A 27,126-nucleotide genomic window follows, 5' to 3' on the forward strand; every position below is an offset into this window, starting at 1 on the left:
TTCTTAGAAATGATCACAATTCTTAATGATTGGCTGTGAATTGGAGAGTGAGGTTGGTGTGGAAATGCAAGCGAACTGAAAAGCAAAAGTGGAAATCTGTTAAGTAGGGTTCTTTCTAGTTGCTGAGTTTTTATTCCACATCATTGATACTCACTTCTTTCCCAGGGCGTTTTCCTGGGTAATGAGAAGACTCTAAAATCAAATAAAGCTTTTGAACATTGAAGATGTTTGCCACTGTTCTGTTGAAGAATCCCATAGATTTATAGTGATTCTAAAAGGTGTCTCATATCCACTATATTAACTAGCTTTTTAGAAGCTTATGAACATTGTAGCTTTTATTGATTCTAGGGAATTGGACCCAACAATAAGCAATAAAAGTCGATGGTAACTTTCTTCCCATATAGGGTTGTGCAGATCAATACCCTGAATTTACTGTAATTTGCTGGTAATGGATAGAACTGAAAACATTGTGGAGCCTTGTGGGGCACAGCTGTGCAGTGTTGCCTTTTTATCTAAGCTCACTGGAGGTCACAGGCTTTCCCAAGTAACAAGAAACGTAGTTAAGTGGCAGGGCTGATACGCATATTTATCAAGAGCCTTCATAAGTCATTCTAAGGAAAAAAAGGAAATCACAAAAGTTGTCCACAGTGACTTCAATTTTATAGAGATCCTGAAAGACCTCGATTTGCACTATCTTAAAGACAATTAAAATTCTAAATATGTAACTAGCATTGGTGTTTGATCTCCTTCTGCTAAAGTAATTTTCCTACTGATTAATAGCAGGGTGTGTGATTTCACTGAAGTCTAATTTGCTTCGAATCTTCCAATGTATTCACAGCCCTGTGCCCAGGTGATTTAGAAGTGGAGAAGATGTGCGGGTCACACACCCTTGCTCTTTCATTGAGTCCTTGTTGTCTCTTTACCATAGCTCTGTAGTTGTGCCCTAGGTTCCTTCTTCTAATTCAAGTAGTGCACTTAAATAGTCATAGCTGACACTAAGGGTGCTCTTAGGTTTAGGAGCTGTGCCACATGCAGGACATGTGTTAACATTAATCTTCTCAACACCCTGTAAGATAAGCTGTATTATCTTCATTTTGTAATTTTGGAAATTGAATCTTAGGGAAGTTAAAGTTTCTGAAGGATGCTTCCTGGCATTGACTTGGATTAGAATACGGGTATGTCTGAATCCTGATCCTATTTGTTTAATTACTAGAAAACATACAATTGACTTAAATAAGGATTGTTTTAAGCTTTGAGTTCAATTGATCTAATACATGTTTTATATTTTAGCTTCTTTTGTTATGAAGGACTGTGCCTTCTCTAATTTGATCAAAACTAGTTTCTTTAATTTTAAAAACGATGCAGAAACCTTTGCTTGAAAGAGACAGTTCTTTTGTTCTTTGAAAACAAAGTGAGCACACAAAGTACAATATGACTGTGGGCTGGAAGCTGTTAACCTTGATATAATAATGCACTTCACTTAGTATATAATAAACAATAATCTAGAGCTGTTATTCATGTAAGTGTTGGTTACTACTCAGCAAAACCCTGCAGAGAAGCATGTAAACTTTGACTTAAGAGACAGATTCTCCCTAGGTCACACCGACTTGGAAGACAGTATGTATACAGATGTCTGATTCTCAAGCTTGATTTTGACATCAAGGGTGTAACGTGTAAGGAAGCATCAAAACCCATAGTAATTGGCTAGAAAGGAAGCTTGTTTCATTTGTCCATTTACTCGAGGTTAGCTGATTATTTGACTTGTTACGCTTCTTCTGCTTTAAAAGGTCTGTGTTAAAAGTAACATATTCACAGGGCTTTGCTTCAAATAAAATCAGAGTCTATAAAAGTAAGTGTGAAATTTGCTTAGAAAGAGTTGCCAAGATCTGTGTTTTGTCTCTCCTAAGAGTAATTGACAGTGTGTTACCAACTATGAATGCAGCTTGATAGCCTATAGGAGGAGTCTGTGGTGCAAATGTATCAAGTCATTACTTGGTGATGAAAAATAATTAACATACTCTGGACTTGGGCAGATGTGGATTCAAAGACAAGCTAAGCCTTTTACCGGCTCTATGACCTTGTGTGAGTTACTTAGCCTGTCTGTACCTCAGTTCTCTCATCTGTAAAATGAGAATAATAGTGAAGTTTAAGATAATGTATGTCACTGTGCAGTAAATGTGAGATGCCATTATTAAGGTAGTGAAGGTAGATGAGCTTAGTAAAGAAAGACAGTTCCCACTATTTGTGTAAAAAATTTAAAGTGGAAAAGGTGGTTGTCATGAATGATGTTTAACTTTTCATCTAAGCAAAATCTGGGATTTTATCTTACAATTTGTCTCATATTCCTACTCATCAGGGACACGCTGGTATAACTTAAATGGTTTTGCCATCTTTTCATCCACTTTCAGATTTTCATTACGTTTAACTTCCGAAGGACCCTCAGTGCTTTTAGACAGTCTTTTTTCCTCATCTCTGGATGGTACCCTGTCCTGAGCTCCACCATGACTGTTCTAAACCGGCCCAGGAGTTGAGCATTTCCTCTCAACTCCTGTGGATCCTGTACACACAATTTTCTCTTGACTCTGCCCCTCCTCCTCCTCCTCCTCCCTGCCTCTTCCTTGTTCCTGGCCCTCAGCCATGCTTCCTGGATAATTAAAGAAGTGTCCTAACTTCTTTCCCATGTTGCCCTCCCAGAGCAATGTGACACCTTAATGCCAGAGTAATCTTTTTTAACATGTTGATTAGGTCATCTTATTTTCTTCTTCAAAATGTTCCATGAGCTCCCCATTGCCTATAAGATAAAGGCAGCCACTTCCAAAACCCGTCCCTGCCTCTATACTCCTGTCCTGCTGATTTTTCCCTCCTGCTGTCTGTTCCAGCCATGTTGTTTCATGACTGTGTTCTGTTTCACTCCACCCTACCTGATTGCGTCTGTTCTCTTTTCTAGAATTCCCCTTCCTCACCTACTCCCAAGGCTGCCTGGCTAATTCCCAGACATTGCAAAAGAAAGACCAGGCTCAAGTATTGTGTCACTCAAGAATTTTTGAATTACAAAGACTAGAAAACGCAAGTTAAACTGGTTTAAACAATAAAGAGACTCGATTGGCTCATATACCAGAGAAGTCCAAACACACGCAAGGGTAGATGTGTTGTTTCAGAGATTTCACCCAAGTCCCAGTTTCCACCAGGCTTTCTTGTCTGCCACCTGTGATGCCTATTCTTGTGGCTGCCATTAGCTTCATGGGTTTAATGCTACTTCTTTCCCATTAGATCTCTCGGACAAGGGAGGAAGTTCTTTCCCAGAAACCCTGAGCAAACATCATTTTGCATCTTACTTGCTCAGGTTGAGTCACATGTCATCTTTAAACCAATTACTTTGACCAAAACAGTGAGTTTTGTCATTAGTTTAATTGGAGCTTATCCTTGACATTGAAGGTAGTATCATTTCCACTGTATTTTGTTAGCATGAATAACAAGAAATGTTGGGGAAGAAACAGTCCTGACCCTCCTCAAAGAAACTGATCACCCCCCTCCCTTTTGTATTACTGAATTGAAAAGACCTCCATTCCAGGCCTTTTCACACTGCATTTTACAGTGAGTAAAGTCCTTTATCCCCAGGGTCTGGCATAGCACCAGCCATATCCACCTTTACTAAAAAGTGTGTGATTGAATAAAGGAAACCCATTTTGTCTGCTTTAATCCCCAAATGTGCCCTTGCCTTTGCCCTTGGTAGAAGAGTTTTGCCTTCTGTATTACTGAAAGTACAGAACTTCAAGTGAATTGCTCCAGTTTTACTTTGCTCCATCTTTGAAAACTATCCATTTTCACCTGTTCCTTTCTTCCTCGTTAGGGGAAGAGTGCCCTCTTTATTATCAGTACCAGCCTCCCTGCTTGTGTATTTATTCAAACCTCTCCTTTCAGTACCTCACATCACCACTGTCTCCCACTCTCTGGCATTTCCATGGTAGAGTATAGGGGAAAAAACTGGAACTGGATGATATAGGTTCATTTGATTCCACTATCTCATGGCTTTGCAACTCTGGTCAATTGCTGATCTCCTCTGGACTTTCCATGAGAAGACTTGTGTGTCCTATCCAGGCAGCCAGCTGATTTTGTGATGAAGCTTATAGACTCAGTTTATGATAAAATCTTTTAAGCCACACTAGACAGTGACTTTATCTGTATAAAGGGCTTATGAGAACTGATATCACAGTCTTGTTCATTTGGGTTCATGGCAGAAAAAGCCAACTTGGAAAGAAAGGAATAAGGTAGCTAATTTCTTTATTTTTCAAAGAAAGTGAGTGTTGTGGTTTTGATCAAATAAAATTTACATATAAACCCAGCAAGCATTTTGTTTTAGCCTTTTGTGGTTTATTTTGTTTTTTTGATGTTGTTGTATTTTTAAGTCAGAGTCTCGCTCTTTAGCCCAGGCTGAAGTGCTGTGGCACCATCTCGGCTCACTGCAACCTCCACCTTCTGGGTTCAAGCAATTCTCCTGCCTCAGCCTCCTGAGTAACTGGGACTACAGGCACATGCTACCACATCCAGCTAATTTTTTTTTTTTTTTTTTTTTTTAGTAGAGACAGGTTTTGCCATGTTGGCCAGGCTGGTGTCGAACTCCTGACCTCAAGTGATCCACCCGTCTCAGCCTCCCAAAATCCTGAGAGATTATAGGCATGAGCCACTGTGCCTGTCCAGTTTATTTTGCTTAACTTTACTAGCACAAATAAATATATGGAAGTGCATTATGATTATAGATACAAAAAGAAAATGAAATAAAATCTGTGAAAAGAGAAAGATAATTTAGGATTCACCATCCATGTCACATTTCCCACAAGGATTTTACTGTTGTTTTACAGGTTGGGTGGTTTGACTGTTCAGGCATTTCTATGGGGATCTCCTTACTGGTTTTCCAGCTTGACTACTGTCTTCATTTAGGAAAACATGTATTTATGAGCAACTTACTGGATTTTTCAAGTGTTGTTAGAATGTAAACCATTTTTGCCTTCTGATGATTTACAGCTAAGTCCTGTGTAAGATTTGGTTCTATGGTATGAACGTTTTTGTCCTTTGCTTCTGCCTTCACAAGTGACTCTCAGAAATGCAGACCAGAAAAATGGCACCCAAAGCATTTCTTTAGGAGATCCTATCCCTGGATGAGCCTGTGCACCCGGCTAATTTTATGCTTCGTCAAGTAGTGAGAGCTCCATTTTGAGTACCTTTCCTTGCCTCACACTGCTTCCCACTTGCAAAGGAAATAAGTAAAAACCTGAAGCTTTACCTTTGTAATCACAGCCTAGAAAATTAATATTCCCTAAAGAGAAAAACAATCCAAAGGCAAATGGTTTATGCAAACCAATAGTCCTTAGGGGGACTTAACTACCAACCTCTAATAAACAACATACGCAAACCACTCTCTCTCTAGATCTCTAGGGGTGGGGCTCAGGCGTTAGTATTTTTAAAAACTCCCTGGGTGACATTAATGTGTTGCCAGGCTTCAGAATCACTGCTTGAGCTGAATTATCTCATTCCTTTTTATTTTCTCTCCTCTGTTAGCATTTACACATTCAAGTAATACTGCATAATCTTGCACCTGGTGATAACTCTTTTGTTTTATATGTGTGTGTGTGTATGTTGCCCCAACTAGCTTTTAAATGTGTTTTGTTTTTCCTCATGTGTCCCTAAAAGCACCTGATATACTGCCTTACACATCTCGGCTTCTTTGAACTCTTTTCGTAAATTAATTGTTAGTGCAGAGTCCTTGCAGTAACTCAGTCATAGGATGAGGCCACCAATGACTAATGAAAGAAAGATGATGATGGGGAAGTGCATGCACTTGAAATTCATTGGTGTCAGGAAAGGGGTCAGGGAATGGTGTGTGCTGGACATTGCCACTCTGTTTCTGTGTGGGGTTTGGGAGTGATGGTGCAAAAGGCAAGTTGCTCAACTTCCAAATTCCCTTTGTTTTTTGGAGGAACTCTCAAAGTGTGGATCTTGGTAGACTTGGCCCCACCTCCCACTATAGTAGTGAGGGAGCCAATATTCCTTTTTCCTGCCCACTTGGAAGCTGGGGCAGAGACCCAGGTGTGATCATGTAACCCTCACAGGACACCTGCAAGGAGAGATGAAGTGAAGGTATGTGGGGGCAGTTAGGGATTCTTCCTGGAGGCTGAGCTCCCACTCAAGGTTCAGCTGCAGAAGTGTCCTAACTGGGCTTTTCCTTGGGTGTGGTCATACTTTCTGGGTTTAATTTTTTGGTTCCTGCCCACTTTCTGACCTTGTCTGCCCAATCATCCTATTGCCTTCAGGGGTGCCAGTAGCCGTCCATACATTGATTGTTTACTTGCCAGTCTCATTCAATTTCTGTTGCTTTCAAGAATCCCAGCTACTGGATAGAGCAACAGGTTAGTTAACAGTGCGTAGCACAATCCTCCCTTCTTCTTTATTTTAAATGGCAAAGCCCCCATGGCTTTGTAACCAGGTGTGTCTGTTTTCCTTTTTCTATCAATTATCTCCATTTCATCCAGTCCCGTAGCTTTACATACAATCTTAGTGTTAATGACTCCAAAATCTACCTCCAGCCTTAACCTTTCTCTTGCACCCAGATTCATTTGTCTAGTTGCCTGTTTGGAATCTTCTACTTGGAATTCTTACAGACAGACATCCTGAATGTAGCATGTCAAAGCTGAACTGTTTTTCCGTCTAACTTTTTGCTCAGGCCAAAAACTTATGACTTCTCCTTGCCTTGTCTTTCATGCTTCACATCCAGTTTCTGTGTAAATCTTACGAAAATGTCTCTCAAATCTGACTACTCCTTCCCATCTTCATTGCTGGTCCTAGCCAGAATCTCTCTCACCTACAGTATTTCTATAGCTTCCTAAAAAATTGGTATTAAATATTATCTTAAAGTAAGCTTTGAATATTTAGATATTTATGTGTTCATTTCTTCTGTTCTCCAGCCCCACAGCAGCCTTCCCTTCTCCCTGTCTCCCCGTTTTGATACGCTTTCTTTAATATTTTGGAATAATTTTAAAATTTACAGAACATTTACAAGATAGCTCAGAAAATTATTGTATACCCTTCTTCCAGTCCCTCAAAATGTTGACCTCATATGTAACCTTAATACATTTGTCAAAATCATGACTTTAACATTGGGACATTGTTGTCATCTAAACTACAAACTTTATTTAGCTGTCACCAAGTTTTCCACTAATGTCCTTTTTCTGATTGAGAATCCAATTTAAGATTCTTCGTTTATTCAAGATTCTTCATTGCCTTTAGCCACCCTTAGTCCTCTCTCATCTGTGACAGTTGGTCAATTTATTCTTGTTTTTCACAGCCTTGACAGCTTTCAGGAGCACTGGTCACATGTTTTTAGAAGGTTCCTCCATTTGGGTTCGCCTGAGGCTTTTTCATGATTCGAATGGGGTTCTGGATTTTGGAGAGAATACCACAGGCATGAAGTGTTCTTCTCGTCACATCATATCAGAGGATGGCAGCGTGATGTCAGCGTGGCTTACCACTGATGATGTTAACCTTGATCACTCAGTTATGGTGGTATCTGCAGGTCTCCCCACTATAATGTTGCTATTGTTCCCTTTCTCTATTCTGTTATTTGGAAGTGAGTCACTAGGTCTCAGCCCACTCTCAAAGAGAGGAGATTTAAGCTCTACCACTTGAAGAAGGAAGTATCTACATATATTATTTGGGCTTCTGTAAATGTCCTCTTTCAAATCATAAATTTACCCTTAGTTAGAAGAGTTCAGAGATTCTCTAAACATGTCCAGCATGTATAGCAATATTGTTTTGTTTGTCTATGAGTAGCTGTTAAATACTAAAAATTATAAATAGTTTTAAAATCACCACTGTGGCGATTGCTCGTACCTGTAAAACATTGCAGTTTTCTCCTCTGTCTTCATGAATGAAACAGTTGCCTTCTCTTTTTGAAGCTAAGGATGGCTGGGACAAAGGAGCAGAATCATTTACCCTTCTTTCTTGTCAGACTCTCCATGAGTTTTCTTCCTGGATTGGAGAGATCTTTTGGTATCCTCAGGTACGTTGAGAGATCTCAAAACTAACAGGATTCTCAGACAAGATTAATTTTATTTAATCTTTATCTCTAATGCAGATATTTGCTAGTTAACACTTAAAAGTTCGGGGAAAGGATAAAATATCAAGCAAGTAATGATAAACAGGAACTCTAAAAAATGTTAAACATCATTGAATCATCAATATCAATGAAAATCTAGAAATTTTTAATCTTAAGAATTTCTTTAATCCAGTGTCAACAATTAGCAAATTGTTTAGTTCAGATGGATACTTCTTGCTGTTTTTTCTTTTTTCCCTTTTTCTTTCCTCCTCCAATTCTTACCTGACAGTAAATTTTTAACACACACACCACATAGGTCAAGCACAAGCTTAGGTTTATGACTCAGACCAATACCACGTCTTATCTAATTATCTGAGTATGTGTTAGTGACCTTATCCTGACATTAAGAAAATAAAATGAGGACACATACACAAAGTACCGCAGGGACTTTGGCGATAAAATGCCTTGATGCTGTTCATTTACGTCTGACGGGTGCAGATTTATCAGCATGTGGCCCTCATCCATTAGGGCAGGAGCTGCTTCCTGCTCAGGCTGCAATTGCTTAGCCCTCCTGGTATTTGCAGACTTTTGCAGCTACTGTTCACAAGGTCTTGGCCACAGCACATTCATTTCTCTCACTTTATTACCATCACATGTGATTCCAATTTGTTACCAAATTGAGTTTCCAGTCCTGAGCCTGACATTCAAGCCGTCAGGTGGATTAGCTCCTTCAGCTTGGTTAGCGTGGTAGCTTCAGGTCAGTTGACAGTGGCCTATTAAATGTCCTTTGCTCCTCATCTTGGAATCTCGGCTGCCATCCTGTGGAGCAGCAGTGCTGGGTTACCCACTGTAACCTTTCTCCTTGTTTAGAACTCATAATTCTAGACCTACTGGAAAGACTTCTGATTAAAAGCAGAGTTGGTTTTTATCCCTTATCTTGCTGTTTCAGCAGCTTTTTCTCAGAGCAAAGCAGCCAGTTTAGGCTCGGGTCCTTTGGTGGAATATGATTGATGGAACTGTTCGGGTCTTATTTGGTCCCTTTCCTCTTATGTCTTCTGAGTGACCTATTTGCATATATAGTTGAAATAACATCTGATTTATTATGTTGTTGTTATTAATGATAATACCTCAGGTACCCTTTATGCGGCTGTCAGATCAACTTACTGGACAGAGCAGTATTATTCATTTGGTCTCTAGACCTTTTGCTCTGCAGTAGTATCAATTTCTTTCTAGGAGAAATGGCCTGGGTCTGGTACAGTGTGGTGTACTTTGTAATCTCGGCTACTCAGGAGGCTGAGGCAAGTGGATGCTTGAACCCAGGAGTTTGAGATCAGCTTGGGCAATGTAGTGAGACCTCATCCTAAAAATAAATAAAAATTAAAAATTAAAAAATATAGTGTGTTGAGCTATTACGTCTAGGAAGTTCTTTTTCTTTTCTTTAACCTGAATACAACACTGATTTCTCAATGCTTGTCGTAACCAAAGATCCACGTATAGAAAATTACTCATTGGTTTTCTATTTATGTTTCAGTTCCCAAGGAAAACGGTCTTGGTCAGAGACTTTTCTCTTGTCATTAGAGGTTTTAGTAAATGAAGGTATATTTATGTTTCAGAATCAGGGAGCCAAGTTCAGCAAACACTATAATTTCTTGGAACTAATCAAGGATTCAAGAAAAAAGCAAAGCAAAACAAAACAAAAAGGCACTTTACCACTGAACCCTAGAGCTCTTGAAAAGAAACCATTTGCTGTTGGGAGAAAGAAGATGACACTTCATTCCTAAAGTTGCTGATTGTTCTTCTTGCTTTTGAACAGTTATATGATTACTATATCTGCATGGAAATATATTTGCCAGTTAATAAGTAAGGCCTGCTGTGTTTAAAGCAGCAGCCACAGAACTCTCCTCTGCTCTGGTCTGACACTCTTGTGGCCACTTTCTGTAAGCTGTGCTGGAGTAAGTTGTGCTGTGGAAAAGTGATAGCTGAGCCTGCTGTCCATGACAAACATTGAAATAGTCAGTAAAAATAGGAGATAGGAAAGGTGAATTTGAAGCTGGTGGGGAAATACCTTTCAAAGGATAATGCTCAAGCACCTGAAAGGCAGAAAAATAAATGAGAATTATGGGCATGAATAACCAAATTTAGTCATAGTGTGCTTCATTTTGAGTTTAAATAGCCAAATGGCTCATCGCTTCCTATTCTTCAATAATTGACAGCAAGTAATTATTCTTGAGCTTTGAAAACTTCATTAGTGGATAGAGGTATTTCTGAATCTATTTTTGTTTATTTCTTTGGTTGGCTTGTTTTCTTGCGTGTTTTTTTTTTTTTTTTTTTTTTTTTTTTTTTTTTTTTGGTTTTCCACAGCCTCTTGATGATTAGGTAGATAAGAATCTCAAATTGAGAGAAGTGTGAAGGCACCCTTTTAAAACTATGAAGCACACTAATAATTGTCATGGCTGTCTGATTACCTTTTAGAAGTTGATTAAGGTGCTTTTAAATATCCCAATGAATAAATGGATGTTTTGAGAAATAACACCAAAAGGAAATCTTTTCCATTATCATTTAAAAAATAGAAAGTGCAATCTTTGGTATGCATAATGTTTTGCATGAATATATTTCTGTTGAGGGCAAATAGTTTGATTTAATTGTCTCTTTCATTGCACCTTTCATTTAATTATAATCCTGCAAAATGTCTCCTACTTCTTATAGCTAAATCCTATTTGGATAAATTCTTTGCTTGCTCAGATTTTCCGTATGCTCAATTGTAGGGCCATGTAACTCAACTCAGTATTTTACTGTAGTTGCTTTGGGAAGATTGATGGTTTTTCTGCTCTGGAATTCAGATAAGCTGTGTTTGTACCTTAAACACAGTGTGTAAAGAGAATCGTGTAAGAAGGGATCCAGCATAAAATTATGACATTAAAATGTTTTCAGTATAGGAAATGCCAAATCAAGCATAATGAGGGATGATACGTTCTTTGTTATCCATTTGGTATCCTAGTAATCTAAGGTTAATGCAGCATCACTTATATATGTTTTTTTTTTCTTTTGCAGAAGGAGCTGAGTCTCCCCAGAAGAGGAAGTTTGTAAGTAGTAGGATTTTGTTTCCTTGTTTTCTTTTTATTAATATATAGTTTATAGTATGATTCTTCTCTGATTCATTAGTGGCAATTGTAAAATGAATGATAATCAACTGAAGAAAACAAAAAACTGAATTTACTTATAAAAGTCAAACAGTAATAATTTCATAATTTCCAGGGTTTGTTCCATATGGGCATTGTAAACCTAAATGCATATTTATTCCTTGGAGAATCTTAATTTTTTTAATGCTGTTATATGATCAAGCAAAAACATTATTTGGTCAGGAGATAGTGTAAATTGATCTGAATCAAGAATCAGTATTCTTTATGATCTGAAATCCATGATATTTTTATACTATGGATTTTATATGGAGTAAATTATGTACTTTTGAATCTGAATTGGAGACTTGGAATCGGTTAAACTTTCCATTATTAGATCTAGATCTTATTGAACTGATTCATGTCATGCTCTTGTATTAAAATAATGGATTTATGAACTTTGACTTGATTTCTTTATAGTGTGTTTTAATCTTTTATTTTTAAGACCATTAATATATTTACACAAATCATAGTTGTTTTTTTTTTTTTTCCATTAGCAAGTTGCAGAATGAAATTGAGGACAGAATTAACTACCCTCAATATTTTACTACATTTAAAGTCAGATTTGTTATCCAATAGTAGTGTGTAAGGGCTGGTCTGGAAACATTTACATTTGATGTCTGATTTAAGTTGAAGAAGTTAGTAGATGGAGCACCTCCTTTAAAAAAATAGTATTTAAGATAAGTTTTTACAACTCTCCTCTTGGAGGATTAGAAAAAAATTTGGTGATTGTTGAAATATAGGGTTTATTCTAGGCTAAATTTTGGAAAATTTCAGCCTTTGCATCTAAGAACCAAAAATTCATCAGCTGTGAACATTTTATTACTGTCCATTTTGCTTCCTGTCTTTTGTACAAGTTTAGGCTGCCAGGCAGACACTGGATTATTATTTTTGGAGAATGTGCTGAGATAAATTGTCCACTAGCTTTTAGCTTCCATCTCTCTGTGCTAGAGTTTAACAGAAAATAGTTTGCTATAGGAAATGGACTTAGAATTAAACTCTTTCCTCTTCTGCATCATGATTAGGACTCTGTTGCCTAAACTTGTAAAAGTCCAAACTTTTTGATATTTCCCATCATGACGAGACAAAAGAAAAATAGAAAACTACATGAAATACTTTTATAGAAAAAAACTCATTTGCTTTTTTGCACTTTTCTTTAAGGCTTAAACACCCTTTCTTTTTTATTTGAAAACTTCAGAACTTCAGTCAAATCTTGCTTTTAGCCTTTTTAATAGATTGCACATGGGTTTTGTTTTTTGTTTCTTGTTTTATCACATTAGTGTTTCCAATAATATTATAAAGATCATGTTAATTACAGAATTAGATTTCATGTTTCTATTAAAGGGTAATTTCCTCTTTTGCACTTGAGTAAGTCTCAATTCTGTTAATGTTAGTTGATAGCCATAAGTTGATGTGGAAATATGTGATAAGGAAAGTATTTTAAGTTTCTTTATTTGAGAAAATGGGATCTTTAATGAAAAAAGAATAATGACATAAGTTGTTTGGAGCCCATCCTCATAGTAAAAGAAAGTTTGATTTACATCAGAGCCATTTAAACTCCCCTCCCTGTTAAAAGTCAATTGAGCATTCAGATGATGAGCATGAAGCACACTGTATATGTGTATGTGAACACAAATCTACTTTTTTTGTGAATTCTGGGAAAATTAGTATTTTCAAGTGAGGTAAACTAAAAATAAACATGCTATTTTGTATTTTCTGTTTAACACGAATATTCCCCAGAGAATTAACGATGCCTGATATAGCTGTGCTAGAACCCACTGTCACTCAGCATTTTTAGTGAATACTGTACAGAATGCCAGTAATTACTCTCCTCGTGCAAGGTTCTCTTATGACTTTGAGAAAGGGAAAATGCTTTTTAAAATAAATGCTAGAGTGATTTTGTACAAATCTAATGAAGCAAGGCACAAATGTATCTTTATTAGTATCAGCTAGCCAACATAATAGTACTTGATAATTAAACCTGTTAACACTTTCTTAGTTTATTTACTGCATACATGACTCCTCCATAAATGCTTTGAAATCTTTTTATATCTTCTCCCAGAAAGATTGGAGATTTGCTCCTGCTGTTCTTTTCAGTCTCTTCTTTGTTGTTGTTGTTCCATATTAACATAAGCAACTGCACACAGTGTGATATATTTCTTATTGTCTTTGGTTATATAGCAATGTGATCCAACTTCTTAGAGAGTGTGTACCTTGATAAAGACTGAAAAGGCCTCTTTTGATATATCTGCTGCTTCAAAGCTGTATGTCTTGAAATATAGCAGTTTTAAAATTGCATTTTCAGCATTCTGAAACTTACGGGGTTTTCCACATTTTTTTGAAAAATTTGAATATTGCTTTAAATAAGCTTAAAGATAACTTTTATATCCAGAATCGTGGTAAAAACATATATTAAATTGAAAACTTTCAGAAATGAAAGACCTCAGGAAATTTTTTTTTTGTTATTAATTGAAAGTATAAAAAAGCGAACTATTCTGTTTAGAAAAAGAAATTCAGATCCTCACTATTATTTATGATCATTTTAATGAGAACTAACTTGAAGACTCTCTTGTTTTATAAACATTTTTAAAGGGTGTAGAAGCAATGATTGTGACTGGGTAATAGACAAGAGAAGTGAGGGAAACAGCTTTCTAGGCAAGATGCTATTATGAGATAATCAAGTAACTCAAGATCACTTTTCCAGAGGCATTACAGCTTCCTAGACAGCTGGATTTTAGCTATTTCTCTTCTTTTTCCATTCAACGAATAGCCATTTGCCAAGGCTGCTTTTGATCCCAGATACTTCCTGTACTTTCCCCCTCATTCTCCTTGGAACTAAAGTTATCACATTGTCTTATCCCCCTCCTTCCAGCTACCTGTCAAAATCATAATATAGTCAGATAGTGAAATATTATACAGCAGGTAAAGTAACCGGACCAGAGTATACGTATCAGCAGGTATAATTATCAAGAATAGAATGATAAGTGCTAAAAGCAAATTCCAGGTACAAGATGGCATTTATATTATAAAACTTAAAAGTATGCAAAACAATATGTTGTGTCTGAATACAGGCATTTACAGTAAAGGTATAAAAGATGCATGGAAAACAAGTTTATGATAAGGGTCACTTACTAGTGGAGACAATGAAATAAATTGGATTTGAGAGGCCTCTGCAAGGAGTTTCACGTATATCATTAATGTGGTAGTGTGTATATGGGTGTTTATATTATACCCTCTGTATTTTTGGTATTCTTGAAATATTTTATGTAAAATACTCAGTGATTGTATGGAAGTAGGATTAAAATTGCTTTAACCAAGTGTTTATGTAGATTTTTAAGTAATTTGAATAATTATGTAAACATTCTATTTTGAATAAGAAAATATATCACACCTGTATTTGTGTGTGTGTGTCTGTGTGTGTGTGTGTGTGTGTATTTGGTTAATTTTGTCTCATAATGAAGATTGCTCCAAATAAATATGATTTGACAATAACTAAAATATCTACAGTGGCAGATACCAATTGGTTAATGCCAGAACATCATAGAAAAAATTATGATGATAAGTTGTGATAATCTTGAAATGCTTTAGTATATACTACCTGAAGCCAGGGGATGAAGCAAATGAGATAATAGCATTTATGGTGGTATATTATTACACTTAGCTTCAGAACTAGATTTGTTGCTTTAGATTTTTATCCCATCCAAGAGATGTGACTCTGAATGCCTGTTCTTTGTGTTCAGCAAGGTGCCCGGTATAGTAACTACATAGCGCAGACATTTGTGGAGTCTGTACAAATCTGTCTCCCCTTCCTAGATTGGGAGCCTCCAAGCAGTAGACCTGCCCTGTTCTCTTAGGTTCTGTCACTGTGCCTGCTCCATGAGGACAAGTGGTGATGCCATGGCTGGATGGCTGATGTCAGATCCTTCATGGTTTCAATTCAGTACGGAACACATCAACCTTCTGCATGTTGTTTGATTTAGATTTTTCTAATAACTAATTTGTACTGTCTGTATTTATGAAAGTGCCATTATTGTTGTGGTACTTTTTTTCTAAAATTCACCCATATTTTGCATGTAAGTCCTGAAATCACATTTCTAAGTGGAAAAATTCACAGGGAAATGTTTGTTTTCAGGCAAGGAAAGTGCAAAAAGTTGAAAAGCCCAAGATGTGAGCCCAAGATGGTTAGGAGCAAAACCAAGGTGTCCTTGGCAGCCATTATTTATTTTTAAAGGACTCCTTTGTGTTTTGTTAATTGCCTAAATAAACAGCTCTCCAGGACGGAGACGGAGATGCTTCTTTTTCATGGAATTCCCTAGAGTGCCTTGATGGTGTTTATACCCTGGAGAGAGGAGCAGGAAATCTGCTCAGGCCAGCTCCTGTGCTGCCTCCTGCTTTTAAGTGGTCTTGCAGATGTCTTCGTACAGAGAAGAAGGAAACTGTATTATCTATTCTTAGCAAATAGGTTCTCCCTGCTACTTAAAATGACCTTTCATCCACCTTGTTTAATTATAAGCCTGGTGCATTGTTTCATGGCTTTGTAGGTCTGGGATCTATAAAATTATCTGCAATTATCACTTTATTTTAGTAGAAGCAGTGACTAACACTTGGCAGTTTCTTAGCTTTAAGTTCTCTGGCCACACATGCTTGCTTGCTTGATTGATGGATTGGTTTATGATATTTGATTGCAACAGCTGTTTTAAATGTATTTTTATTTATAAAATTTTTCCAACTCTTTCGAAAAATAATTTCAACTTTTAGGTTCAGGAAGTACATGTGTAGATTTGCTACAGGAGTATATTGCATAACACTAAGGTTTGGGGTAAAAATGATCCTGACACCCAGGTAGTGAGTGAATATAGTACCCAAACTGTAGTTTTCCAGCCCTTTCCCCCTTGTCTCCCTGCACTAGTGGACCTAGTAGACCCCAGTGTCTATTATTCCCATCTTTATGTCCACACACATGCTTTAAGGATGCTTTTAAAGGAATATCCAAGGCCAGGCGCGGTGGCTCACGCCTGTAATCCTAGCACTTTGGGAGGCCGAGGCAGGTGGATCACCTGAGGTCAGGAGTTCAAGACCAGCCTAGCCAACATGGAAAAAATCCCATGTCTACTGAAAAATACAAAAATTAACCAGGCTTGGAAGTACATGCCTGTAATCCCAGCTACTCCAGAGGCTGAGGCAGGAGAATCATTTGAACCTAGGAGTTGGAGGTTGCAGTGAGCCGAGATCATGCCCATGCCAACCTGGGCAACAGAGTGAGACTCTGTCTTAAAAAAAAAAAAAAAAAAAAAAAAAGGGCTGGGTGCAGTGGCTTACATCTGTAATCCCAGTACGTTGGGAGGCCAAGGCAGGCGGATCACAAGGTCAGGAGATCGAGACCATCCTGGCTAACACGGTGAAACCCCATCTCTACTAAAAAATATAAAAAATTAACTGGGCGTGGTGGCGGGTGCCTGTAGTCCCAGCTACTCGGGAGACTGAGGCAGGAGAATGGCGTGAACCTGGGAGGCAGAGCTTGCAGTGAGCTGAGATCGCACCACTGCACCCCAGCCTGAGCGACAGAGCGAGACTTCACCTCCAAAAAAAGAAAAAAAAAAAAGAATATCCAGCAGCAGGAACCCAAAGCAGAAGCAGCTCCTAATACATGTAATAGTCCTGGAAAAGTACATCTCTGCATGCTGAGGAGTTGCTTACAGTATTCAAATTATCCCAGAGGCAATTTAAAGGGTTTTACTTATTTTAATTAACTGATCTAGCAACAATACTAGCAGCTGGTAACAATATTCCTTTTTATAGGATTTGTCAATGAAAAAGAGTCAAACTGTAAAATATTTGAAGGGATTTATTCTGAGCTCAGTATGAGCGACCAAGGCCTGAGGCATCATCCCAAGAGGTCCTGAGAACATGTGCCCAAGATGGTTGGGTTACACTTGGTATTATACATTTTCAGGAAACATAAGACACCTATCAATACATGTAAATTATGCATTGGTTTGGTGTGGAAAGGTGGGATAGCTGGGTGGGTGGTGCTTACAGATCATAGGTGGATTCAAAGATTTTCTGATATTGGCAGTTGGTTGAAGAATTATTATCTAAGAACTGGAATCAGTAGAAAGGAGTGTGTCTGGGTTAAGATAAGTGATTGTGGAAACTAGGGTTCTTATTATGTAGAATAGATGGTAAATGTCTCTTGTCAGGCCTTAAAAGGTATCAGACTCTTAATCTCTCCTGGATCAGGAAAAGTTCTGGAAGGGGAAGAGAGTCTCTACAGAGTGTAGATTTTCTCCACAAGAGACAGATTTGCAGAGCCATTTAAACATCTATCAAAAAATATATTTTGGGGTAAAGTACTTTAATTTCTTTCAGGGCCTGCTGTCATGTGATGCTATACTAGAGTCACATTGGAATTTGGTCTCTTACACTCCAAAGAGCCTGCTTTGTCAGTCTTCAGATCTCTGTTTTAATGTCAGCTGGTCAGTTGTGCTGAATTCCAGAGGGAAGGAGGGTATCATGAGGCATGTCCGACCCTCTCTTCTTATCATGGTCTGAACTAGTTTTTCAGGTTTGCTTTGGAATGCCATTGGCTGAGAGGGGGGATTCATTCAGTCAGATGGGGGACTTAGAATTTTGTGTTTGGTTTATATGTTTTTATGATTTTTCTCCATTCACCCTTTCGTTATTCCTCTGAGAGTGGTTGGAGTCTATTAGGACTGGCCTTGGAATAAGTGGGCTAGGTATCTACTGGCATTTGATAGTTTCAGGTCTGCTAGGAGGTCCACCCGCTCTGACCGCCAAGGGGATTTCCATCTTAAACACATCTGCCACATGTCAAACGTTCCAATACTAGAAATTCATCTGCCAGATCTTGGAGATGTCTTTGATACCTCACTGAAAAATGTATGTACCTTTGGTCAGGACAGGTTGTCACCCAAACTAAATTTAGCACAGCAGAAGAAGATTCATTAATGGGATGCTTCTGGTGAACTGGCAAGAAACAAGGCTAGCAGGAAGTTGAACAGGTATTCAGAACCATTTTACAGTGTGAATGCATTAATAAATGTATGAAAAGAATAATGAACTTATTTTACCGCCTTCTAATTTTGCCTTTCTTGGTTAGGGACAGTAAAGGGTGTCCAGAGATGAGATGGAAGATGAGAGTGACCAACAGAGGGAGAGAATATTGTCAAAAAGTAGTTAGGACTACAAAGCAGGGGAACTTGATGGTAGCTTCTGGGTGGAGCTGGGCCTGCTAGATTTCTGAGATAGTTTGTCTTACAGTAGATATATTTGTTGGAGAACTTTCTCCTTAGTTCAGCTAAAACTGGGCTCTTATCACACGACCAGGAAAGATTAGGCTCGTGGACATACAGAAGGGTGGGGAAAATGGAATTTACGGGGTGAAAAGGAAAAATAACTCTCAGCAAAGTGAGAGAGAGAGTCCTGCTAGGAGGTTTCCCACCTCACAGATAGAATCCCAGGTCACCACACGAACAGAAGAGGCCAGGCTCCTCCCCTTTGCAAAGGGTGCAAACTTCCCGAGGCTCTACCTCATCCTCCCGGGGTGCAGGTGGGCATTACTCAGAAAGAATCAGCTGAAAAAGGGAGGGCTTCATCCAGGACCTGCAGTCTGGTATTTCAGCCTTCAGGCTGTTTTAGGCTTGAAAGTGGGATTTTGTCAGGGACCCTTGGCTGTCTCCTGTCTCAATCATATTGAATTGTATGTATTGGATTAGGGTATTTCTAAAACTGGAATTCCTAATTTTGACACAAGATAGGAAGTGAGCTTCTGTATAATTGAATGGGCATAGGTCGATATGTGTGTGTGTGTGTGTGTGTGTGTGTGTGTGTGTATTTTTTAAAAAGACTTACATTCAGGCCTGTTATATATCAGAAAATACTGCCTTGATTGCCTGTTTAGAAAAGTAGTTTGAGAAAAATGAGATTATTTCTGGAAGGCAAGGAAAGGGAATCACCTTGGCTTTCAACTTACTTGAATTACATTGGTGAGATTTTCAGCAAAGTAAAGGCAATATTTCCTGAAAGAGGGAGTTTGATTCAAACAAAATAAAGGACATATAAACCATATTTGAATAAGTTTTAAAATAAATTTAGGTTTCTTAGCACTTTCTGTCCTTCCACCCCCACAAATATTGAAGCAAGAATTCAAAATATTCATTGTCAAAGCCACATGGAAGTCCAGTGTCATTTTGAATGTTAGAAACCCAAAAACAAAACGAAGAAAAAAATCGAGCGTCGCATCTGAATTAGCATTTAAAGTGGCATGTTTATATAAAAAGAAAACAGTGTAATCTATCCTGAGAGTAAAGAGAGGATTTCAGACTGTGGAAGAATGTCAATTGCATTTATATATTCATCGAATAGCCAGTTTGGTATTTGGCGCGTATTTGCAGCTTTCCTTATCACACATGCGTTTGTCTTCTGTGAAGTGGGTAGGGAAGAGATTTGGGAGATAGAAACAATGTAGGATTGATCTTCTTACCTTTGAAAATTATATGAAGACCTTAGTTTTGTCCCAGGGGAGAGGGTTAGGTTACCTGTGGGAGGTTTGTCAAAAATCTGTGTGCCTTGCCGAACACCCTCGGGAATGCAAATCAGAGTCTAGTGTGTATTGAGGGCAGGGTGAGGTAGAGGCTTGAGTACTTTTAACCAGTTTTCAAGGTAAATCTAAAATGCCACTCCCAGTTGAGAATTAATATTCTTAGCGTTTTGGTGGGTGTGCATAGTGGTGAAGTGTGCTTTTGGATAGCCAAGGGCAGGAGCAGAAGTTCCCTATTTCATATTTACTGGAATAACTTTTTAGCAAATCAGAATCAAGTAGGATTGGGGGCAAGTTTTTTAATGAGCAGTCCTTTGCGTCAACGCTTATTTAGAGGGACCCATTGAGAGAGGCGGATATCTGTGCCGTCTCACTAAAAGCCACCTTCTCACATCTGTTAATCAGTAGGTAATCCATCACTGAGTAGCATTTCGGAGCGTGGACTCAGAAGTCACACTGCCTAGGTTTGAATCCTGTCTCTACCATTTAGCCGACTGTGCGACCTTAACCTCTATGTACCTTAGTTTCCTAAAGTAGAATGATAATGTCATTGTGTCCTCAAGTTATTTAGAGGATTAAATTAATATTTGTAAAGTGTTTATAGCAATACCTGGCATACAATAAGTACTGTATATTTTCTTAAATAAATAAATAAAATATATTGGGAATTATGCCCTTCTTTCTCTCTCCCCAAATCATTTATTTTTGTCCTGTTGAGTTAGGCAAAAGACCACAAAGTAGGCTGGGGAAATCCCCTTAAAGCCAGCTCATTGGAGTAGCATTTTCTTAGGGGCTGTTCTGTTTCCATGAAGAGGTGTGAAAGGGGCAGTTGACCCCATGTCCTTGGATAGCTCTTTCATTTGTACCCAGCGTTGGTCAACCCTAAGGACACGAGCTCTCTGCACTGCTGTGGGGACAGATCCCACAGGTGTTCTGGCTCAGTATCATTAAGCCTTGAGGGAACTCACTTCCTGTCCTCAGTGGCCCCTCTATCAGATTTAAGCCATGTCTTCTCAGCAGGGTAATCAGGGCACTCCTTGAAATTGTGTTTTGGGACTGACAGGTGTTGAGAGAATAATATGGTATATTATAGCAGTCTATATGGAAAATTTTAATCATAGAATTTCAGAGCTGGAAGAAGCCTTAAGAGAAGTCTGACTGAAAATATCTTTATTTAGTAAACAAGGAACTAATGACTCAGAGGGTTTGAGGCTTGCTTGTGCTCAGGGAGTATATATGTTGATTGCAAACCATGACCAGAATTTAGGGTTCCTAACTCCCAAGGACTGGCAAGCAGCCTTTCCTTTTTGAGGTCAACATGCTTGGGTTAGAAACACAGATATCAGCAAGGGAGTGGGTACTGATATGGTTTGGCTGTGTCCGCACCCAAATCTCACCTTGAATGGTAAAAATCCCCATGTGTCAAGGGTAGTGCCAGGTGGAGATAATTGAATGATGGAGCTAGCTTCCCCCACACTGTTCTCATGGTGGTGAATAAGTCTCACAAGATCTAACGGTTTTATAATGGGAGTTCCTCTGCACAAACTCTCTTGCCTGCCACCATGTAAGACATGACTTGCTCCTCCTTCACCTTCCGCCATGATTGTTGGGACTCTCCAGCCTTGTGGACCTATGAGTCTATTGAACCTCTTTCCTTTATAAATTACTCAGTCTCAGGTGTGTCTTTATTAGCAGCATGAGAACAGACTAAGACAGGTATGTTTTGTTTTATAAAGAAATGAGAGCATCAACACCCACAGTATGGACCCAATAAAGGGTAGACCTCATAGAGTTTGCTTGTCACCATGTTTGTCATAGTTTCTTTGAACATTTTGGAAAGTAAAGCCTCAAACTTGCCTTAAGAGCGTCCCCTTAACACTGTAGCTGAAGGGGAAACCTGTAGCCACACACCCGGCACTACCAGGATGCTGAGTTTATCTCAGACTGTAAAGAGAATAGTGACAGCCACACTGGTGTGGTGTAATGGTCCCAGCTGCAGTAACTGGCAGTCCCCAAATATATTCATTATCCAATTAGCCATGTGAGCAGAGCAGCTGAATTCTGTATTGTTCTCTCTTTACCCCCGTTGTGTGGTAGCAAGTTGGGCCCTGGTAGCTCTAACAGGGAACTGTGGAAAGGTAGGACTTCTCTTGTGTCCTGGTGTTTCTTGGAATCTGTGCCATCTCCTTTGCCATTTTGACTCTTAAGATTTAAATTCTTCTTTCACTCCTTGTGGCAGTAGACTGTCACACCTGAGTAACTAGAGGGAAAAACCACACCAAAAGGTTTTCAGGGTTTCTTTCTCTACTTTTCTGAGTTAGGGACCTCACCCTCTGAGGATTTTGGTGGGCCATTTATTTTCCATCTGAATACACATGTGTTTTCTTTTCTTTCTTTCTTTCTTTCTTTTTTTTTTTTTTTTTGAGACAGTCTCACTCTGTCACCAGGCTGGAGTGCAGTGGTGCAATCTTGGCTCACTGCAACCTCTGCCTCCCTTCAGGCGATTCTCCTGCCTCAGCCTCCCAAGTAGCTGGGACTACAGGTGCACGCCACCATGACCGGCTAATTTTTGTATTTTTAGTAGAGACAGGGTTTCACCATGTTGGCCAGGATGGTCTCGATCTCTTGACCTCATGATCTGCCCACCTCGGCCTCCCAAAGTGTTGGGATTACAGGCGTGAGCCACTGCACCAGGCCCATGTTTTCTTTTAATAGGTTGTTTTATGACATCACCTCTTTTGGGATGATGTTGAGGGCTTTCCCATGCTTAAGTACAGGAACATGAGACAAACCCATGGAAATGCCAGTAACTGCACACTTCCTCCCAGTGACCGTGTGAGCTCTGCTTCATCCCGCACATCACTCACTTAACTTTTGACCAGCACCATAAGGAAATTCTCTGCAGATAGTTCTGTGAACACATTTGCATGAGAGGAAAAAGTTTTATTGATTACAGTCTATATGTTTGATTTGCATGTGGAAATGGGTGGCAGGAATCTGACCTAGCATAGACAGACACATTTAAAACTTTTTTTAGATTGCAAATTCTAATAATAAATTCAGGCCGGGTGCAGTGGCTCATTCCTATAATGCCAGCACTTGTAGAGGCCAAGACAGGGGGATTGCTTGAAGTCTGGAGTTGGAAACCAGCCTGGGCAAAATAACGAGACCCTGTCTCTACAAAAAAAGACAAAACAAAACAAAACAAAACAAAACAAAAAAAAAAAAAACGAAAAAACAACAACGACAACTACAAAAAAAAACAGAAAAAGTTAGCTGGGCATGTATCTATAGTCCTAGCTACTAGGGAGGCTGATGCGGGAGGATTGCTTGAACCCAGGAGTTTGAGGTGCTGTGATCATGTGCCTGCACTTTAGCCTAGATAACAGAGTGGGACCCTGTCTCTAAAAAATAAATAAATGAATGAATTTAAACATGTATATTGTAGAAATATAAAGTAATCTTTCAAGAAATATTTACATATTTTGTAGATGTTTATGTGAAGATGTTCTTTGTCAGAAAATACTAATTTAGCTTATGCTTTGTTCTCTTTATTGTGCAGAAAAAACGATTTTTAACTTTTGGTGTGTCATAGAGATCAATGGGATTAACCTTTTGGTAACATTAGCATCAAGTGCCTAACTCTTCCTAAACCCTGATTTTCCAGTGCAGTCTTTTATTGTTTTTGGGGGTAGTGGTATATGCTTTTACTTAGAGGGGTCAGCTTTGAGGCAGAGATTATCTTCTAGATTTATTTTATTTTTAGGAAATTGAGGAGGGCATTTGATTTGAGAAATTGGTACTGTGTGCCTTCCATGTGCGGCTGCTGTGGAACAAGTGGTAATGTTAATTGCAGGGAGAATAGGACCTTCCCACTGGACTAGCAGCAGGACAAAGTAAGGGAGACTTCTGCTCCTTTCTCAGCTCCTTTTGACCCCTCTCCCTAGGCAATAAACATTCAAGTTTGCTTTGTGTGGGGCACATGAGTGAGTTTACCAGGGGGTTTGTATGTCAGCACATAAACCATAGTGTTTAGTACCTTAACAAATCAAGAATCAATTATCTGCAAGAATAAGCAGAAGGTTTTTTTATGTCTAGAATAAATTAGCTTAAATGCTAAAACCAGTCCTTGTGGATTAAAGAAGCACTTGGAAGCAATGAAGTATATTTTTAAAATGCACTTGACATCATACACTGGAATGAAATTAATAGATCACTACACCAGTTTCATGTCTTAGAGGAATAGTGTTGGCTTTTTAAGGTGGATTTCTAAGGCACTACCAATATGTATGTAGATGTAGTTGAATTTGATAGAATCATGGGGAGAAATGCCATCAAACACCTGGTTAAAAGCATATTATTTGATTATTATCTTTGAGAATTCAGGCCACTTAGCTTTATTCTCTTTTTTCTTTCTTTCTTTTTTCTTTTCTTTTCTTTTTTTTGCTGAAAGATGTTGGTCAGACATACCTTTAAGATGATGGTGGTGATTGTCTTGGGAGGCACTTAAAAAGAGAATTAAAGCAAAGACACTTTAAATTGGTTTTCGTAGGGGTCTAAGTCTTTCCCTCCCAACACACACCACATCTACTATTTAATATCATCTAGGCTGTATTATGTTCATGTACCCAAGAATTGTGAATTCTGTTTGTGTTAACCCACAGAGGAGTTTAAAACCACAAAACAAAACCTCTAAAACTGCTTCCTTTCATGGATTCCCAAGTAGCATGATCCAATTTCATCTGTCTCTACATGGTATGGTAGTGAGGTTTTCCCCAACAGCTAGCATTGCATTTCTCTCTTAAAAAAGCATTATTGAGACGTCATTGGCATACAATAAACTGTACATAATTTAAAGTGCACAGTTTCACACATTGATATGTGTATACACTCATGAAGCCACCGGCACAGCGAAGATAATAAAATACCCATCTCCCCCCGAAGTTTTCTCCTGCCCCTTTGTCATTGCCTCCCCGCCCCCACATCCCCAACCAGACAACTACGAATGCTTTCCATCCCTAAAAACTAGTTTGCTTTTTTTTTTTTTATTTTACATAACTAGAGTGATATTGTATGCACCCTTGTTTCAGGCCTGGCTTCTCACTCAGCGTAAGTATTTTGAGATTCATCCATGTCATAGCATATGTCTATCATTTATTAGGGTTTTTTGCTAAGTAATATCCTATTGAGTGACTGTGTCAGTTTCATTAGTCTCTTGCCACTGGACATTTGGGTTATTTATAGCTTTTGGCCATTATAAATAAACCTGATATATGTGATCTTTAAATGTTTTCTTCCAGCCTGTGGCTTGTGTTTTTATTCTCTTTGTAGCATCTATTGAAGAGCAAAAGCTTTATTCGTTCTTTAAATGCTTTTGGTGTTGGATCTAAGCCATCTTTGCCTGATCCAAGGTCACAGAGGTTTTCTCCTATGTTTTCTTCCAAAAGTTTTATAGTTTTAGATTGTACATTAGGTCTATGATTAATGTGTTGATTTTTATACATGGGGGTGAGATATGGATTGAAGTTGCTTTCTGCATACACGTCTCTAATTGTTCCCGCACCATTTGTTGAACAGGCTGTTTTTTCTCCACTGAAATGCTTTGAACTTTTGTCAAAAATTAGTTGTCTGTGTATTTGTGTTTCCATTTACAGACTTTATATTTCATTGATTTGTCTTCATATCAATCTACTATCTTGATTATTATAGCTTTATAATAAGTCGATCTCAGAAGCATTAGTATTCCAACTTTGTTCATCTTTTTTCAAAGTTGTTTTGGCTATTCTAGTTGTTTTAATTGTAGAATCAGTTTGTCAGCTTCTACAAAAAAAAAACCTGTTGATATTTTTATTGAAATCATATTGAATCCATAGATCAACCTGAGGAGCTTGGAAAGTTGACCAGTATTTGTACTGAAATTCTAGTCTTAGAGATGGATTAAAGAGGACAGTGTGTAAGCTGATACAGTGTGGAAAGATGGGATGGAATGGCCCCCAGGTGTGTTGATGGAGGGGAAGGACCAGGCTGGGGAGTTTGGGTTGAGGAATGAGTGATCATAAATTAGCAAATACTTTGTCCAAAAAGCCCCTCAGAGAAGTGCAAGGGATGTAGTTGGGTGGGTGGTTCAGGGAGTAGCTCAAGTCATGATTTGAAGCTGAAGTCAGAAGGAACTAGCCACATTTCTTCTAGAAAGAACTATAATGGAGAGCTCACGCTTAGCATAGAGAGGAGGTAGAAGAGGAAGAGTGTGACCAGAGGAGGTTCCGTGGCTGGGGAGAGGACCATGGGTCCAAAATGTTGTGATGCAGGAGACACAGAGGGTGACATCATGCTTTAATGATTGCTACAATGCCTGAGTCTGATACAACAATGAAGGTCGGTTATACTTGAACTGATTGCTTGTCTAGGACAGTGGGTCTCAACTGGGGGTGATTTTACCCCCAAAGATGACATTTGACAATATCTAGAGACCTTTTTGGTTGTCACAACTATTTGGGGACCAGGGTTTCTCTCACTATCTTCTAGTGGAGAGAGGTCAGGGATACTTCTAAACACCTACAGTGAACAAGACAACCCCAAAGAATTATCTGCCCAAAGAATTATCTGTCCAAAATGTCAGTAGTGCCAAGGATGAGAAACTCAGGTCTGGAGAGTGAGAATCAGAAAAGAAGGCAGAGGCCCGGCGAGGTGGCTCACGCCTGTAATCCCAGCACTTTGGGAGGCAGAGGCGGGTGGATTACTTGAGGTCAGGAGTTGGAAACCAGCCTGTCTCACCTGAAAATACAAAAATTAGCCGGGCATGGGATGGTGCACACTTGTAATCCCAGTGATTCAGGAGGCTGATGCGGGAGAATCACTGGAACCCGGGAGGGGGAGGTAGCAGTGAGCTGAGATCGCACCACTGCATTCCAGCCTGGGCTTCAGAGTGAGACTCCATCTCAAAAAAAAAAAAAAAAAAAAAAAGGAAGGTGGAATGAGAGCTGATTGGTTGCTCTGAGATTTCATGTTTTCTTCTGAGGAGAAATATTTGTTCTCTTGTATAGTGACTGGGATGTTTCCCTGGATGATAAGAAATTAGTCTGTGGGACTCTTCTTTGGGGATATTTTCAGAAGATTTCTAAAAAAGGTTATCAAATAAAGCTAGTTTAACAAAAGAATAGCTTGACTAAAAGTAATTGGAAGAAAATTTTAGCATTTGAACTAGTGTACTTAAGAAAATCATTCTCTTTGGATGTGACACTGTCCATAGATGAGTTTGTCAATGAGTGTACTTTTCGATACAAGTAATAGAAAACCTAACT

General features: G+C 38.7%; 1 protein-coding gene across 7 annotated transcripts in view; it reads left to right on the forward strand.

Annotated features, from left to right (window-relative positions):
• MAST4 (microtubule associated serine/threonine kinase family member 4) overlaps window positions 1-27,126 on the forward strand; it is a 595,073-nt gene that overhangs the window by 288,812 nt on the left and 279,135 nt on the right. For all 7 annotated transcript variants that reach the window (XM_033179737.1, XM_033179738.1, XM_033179742.1 and 4 more), the window contains one exon: window positions 11,141-11,172. In XM_033179737.1, the coding sequence (XP_033035628.1) occupies window positions 11,141-11,172 (32 nt within the window). The remainder of the gene's footprint in view (window positions 1-11,140; window positions 11,173-27,126) is intronic.

This window comes from Trachypithecus francoisi, unplaced genomic scaffold, assembly GCF_009764315.1.
Source record: "Trachypithecus francoisi isolate TF-2019V2 unplaced genomic scaffold, Tfra_2.0 Lachesis_group2, whole genome shotgun sequence".
Taxonomy (NCBI): domain Eukaryota; kingdom Metazoa; phylum Chordata; class Mammalia; order Primates; family Cercopithecidae; genus Trachypithecus; species Trachypithecus francoisi.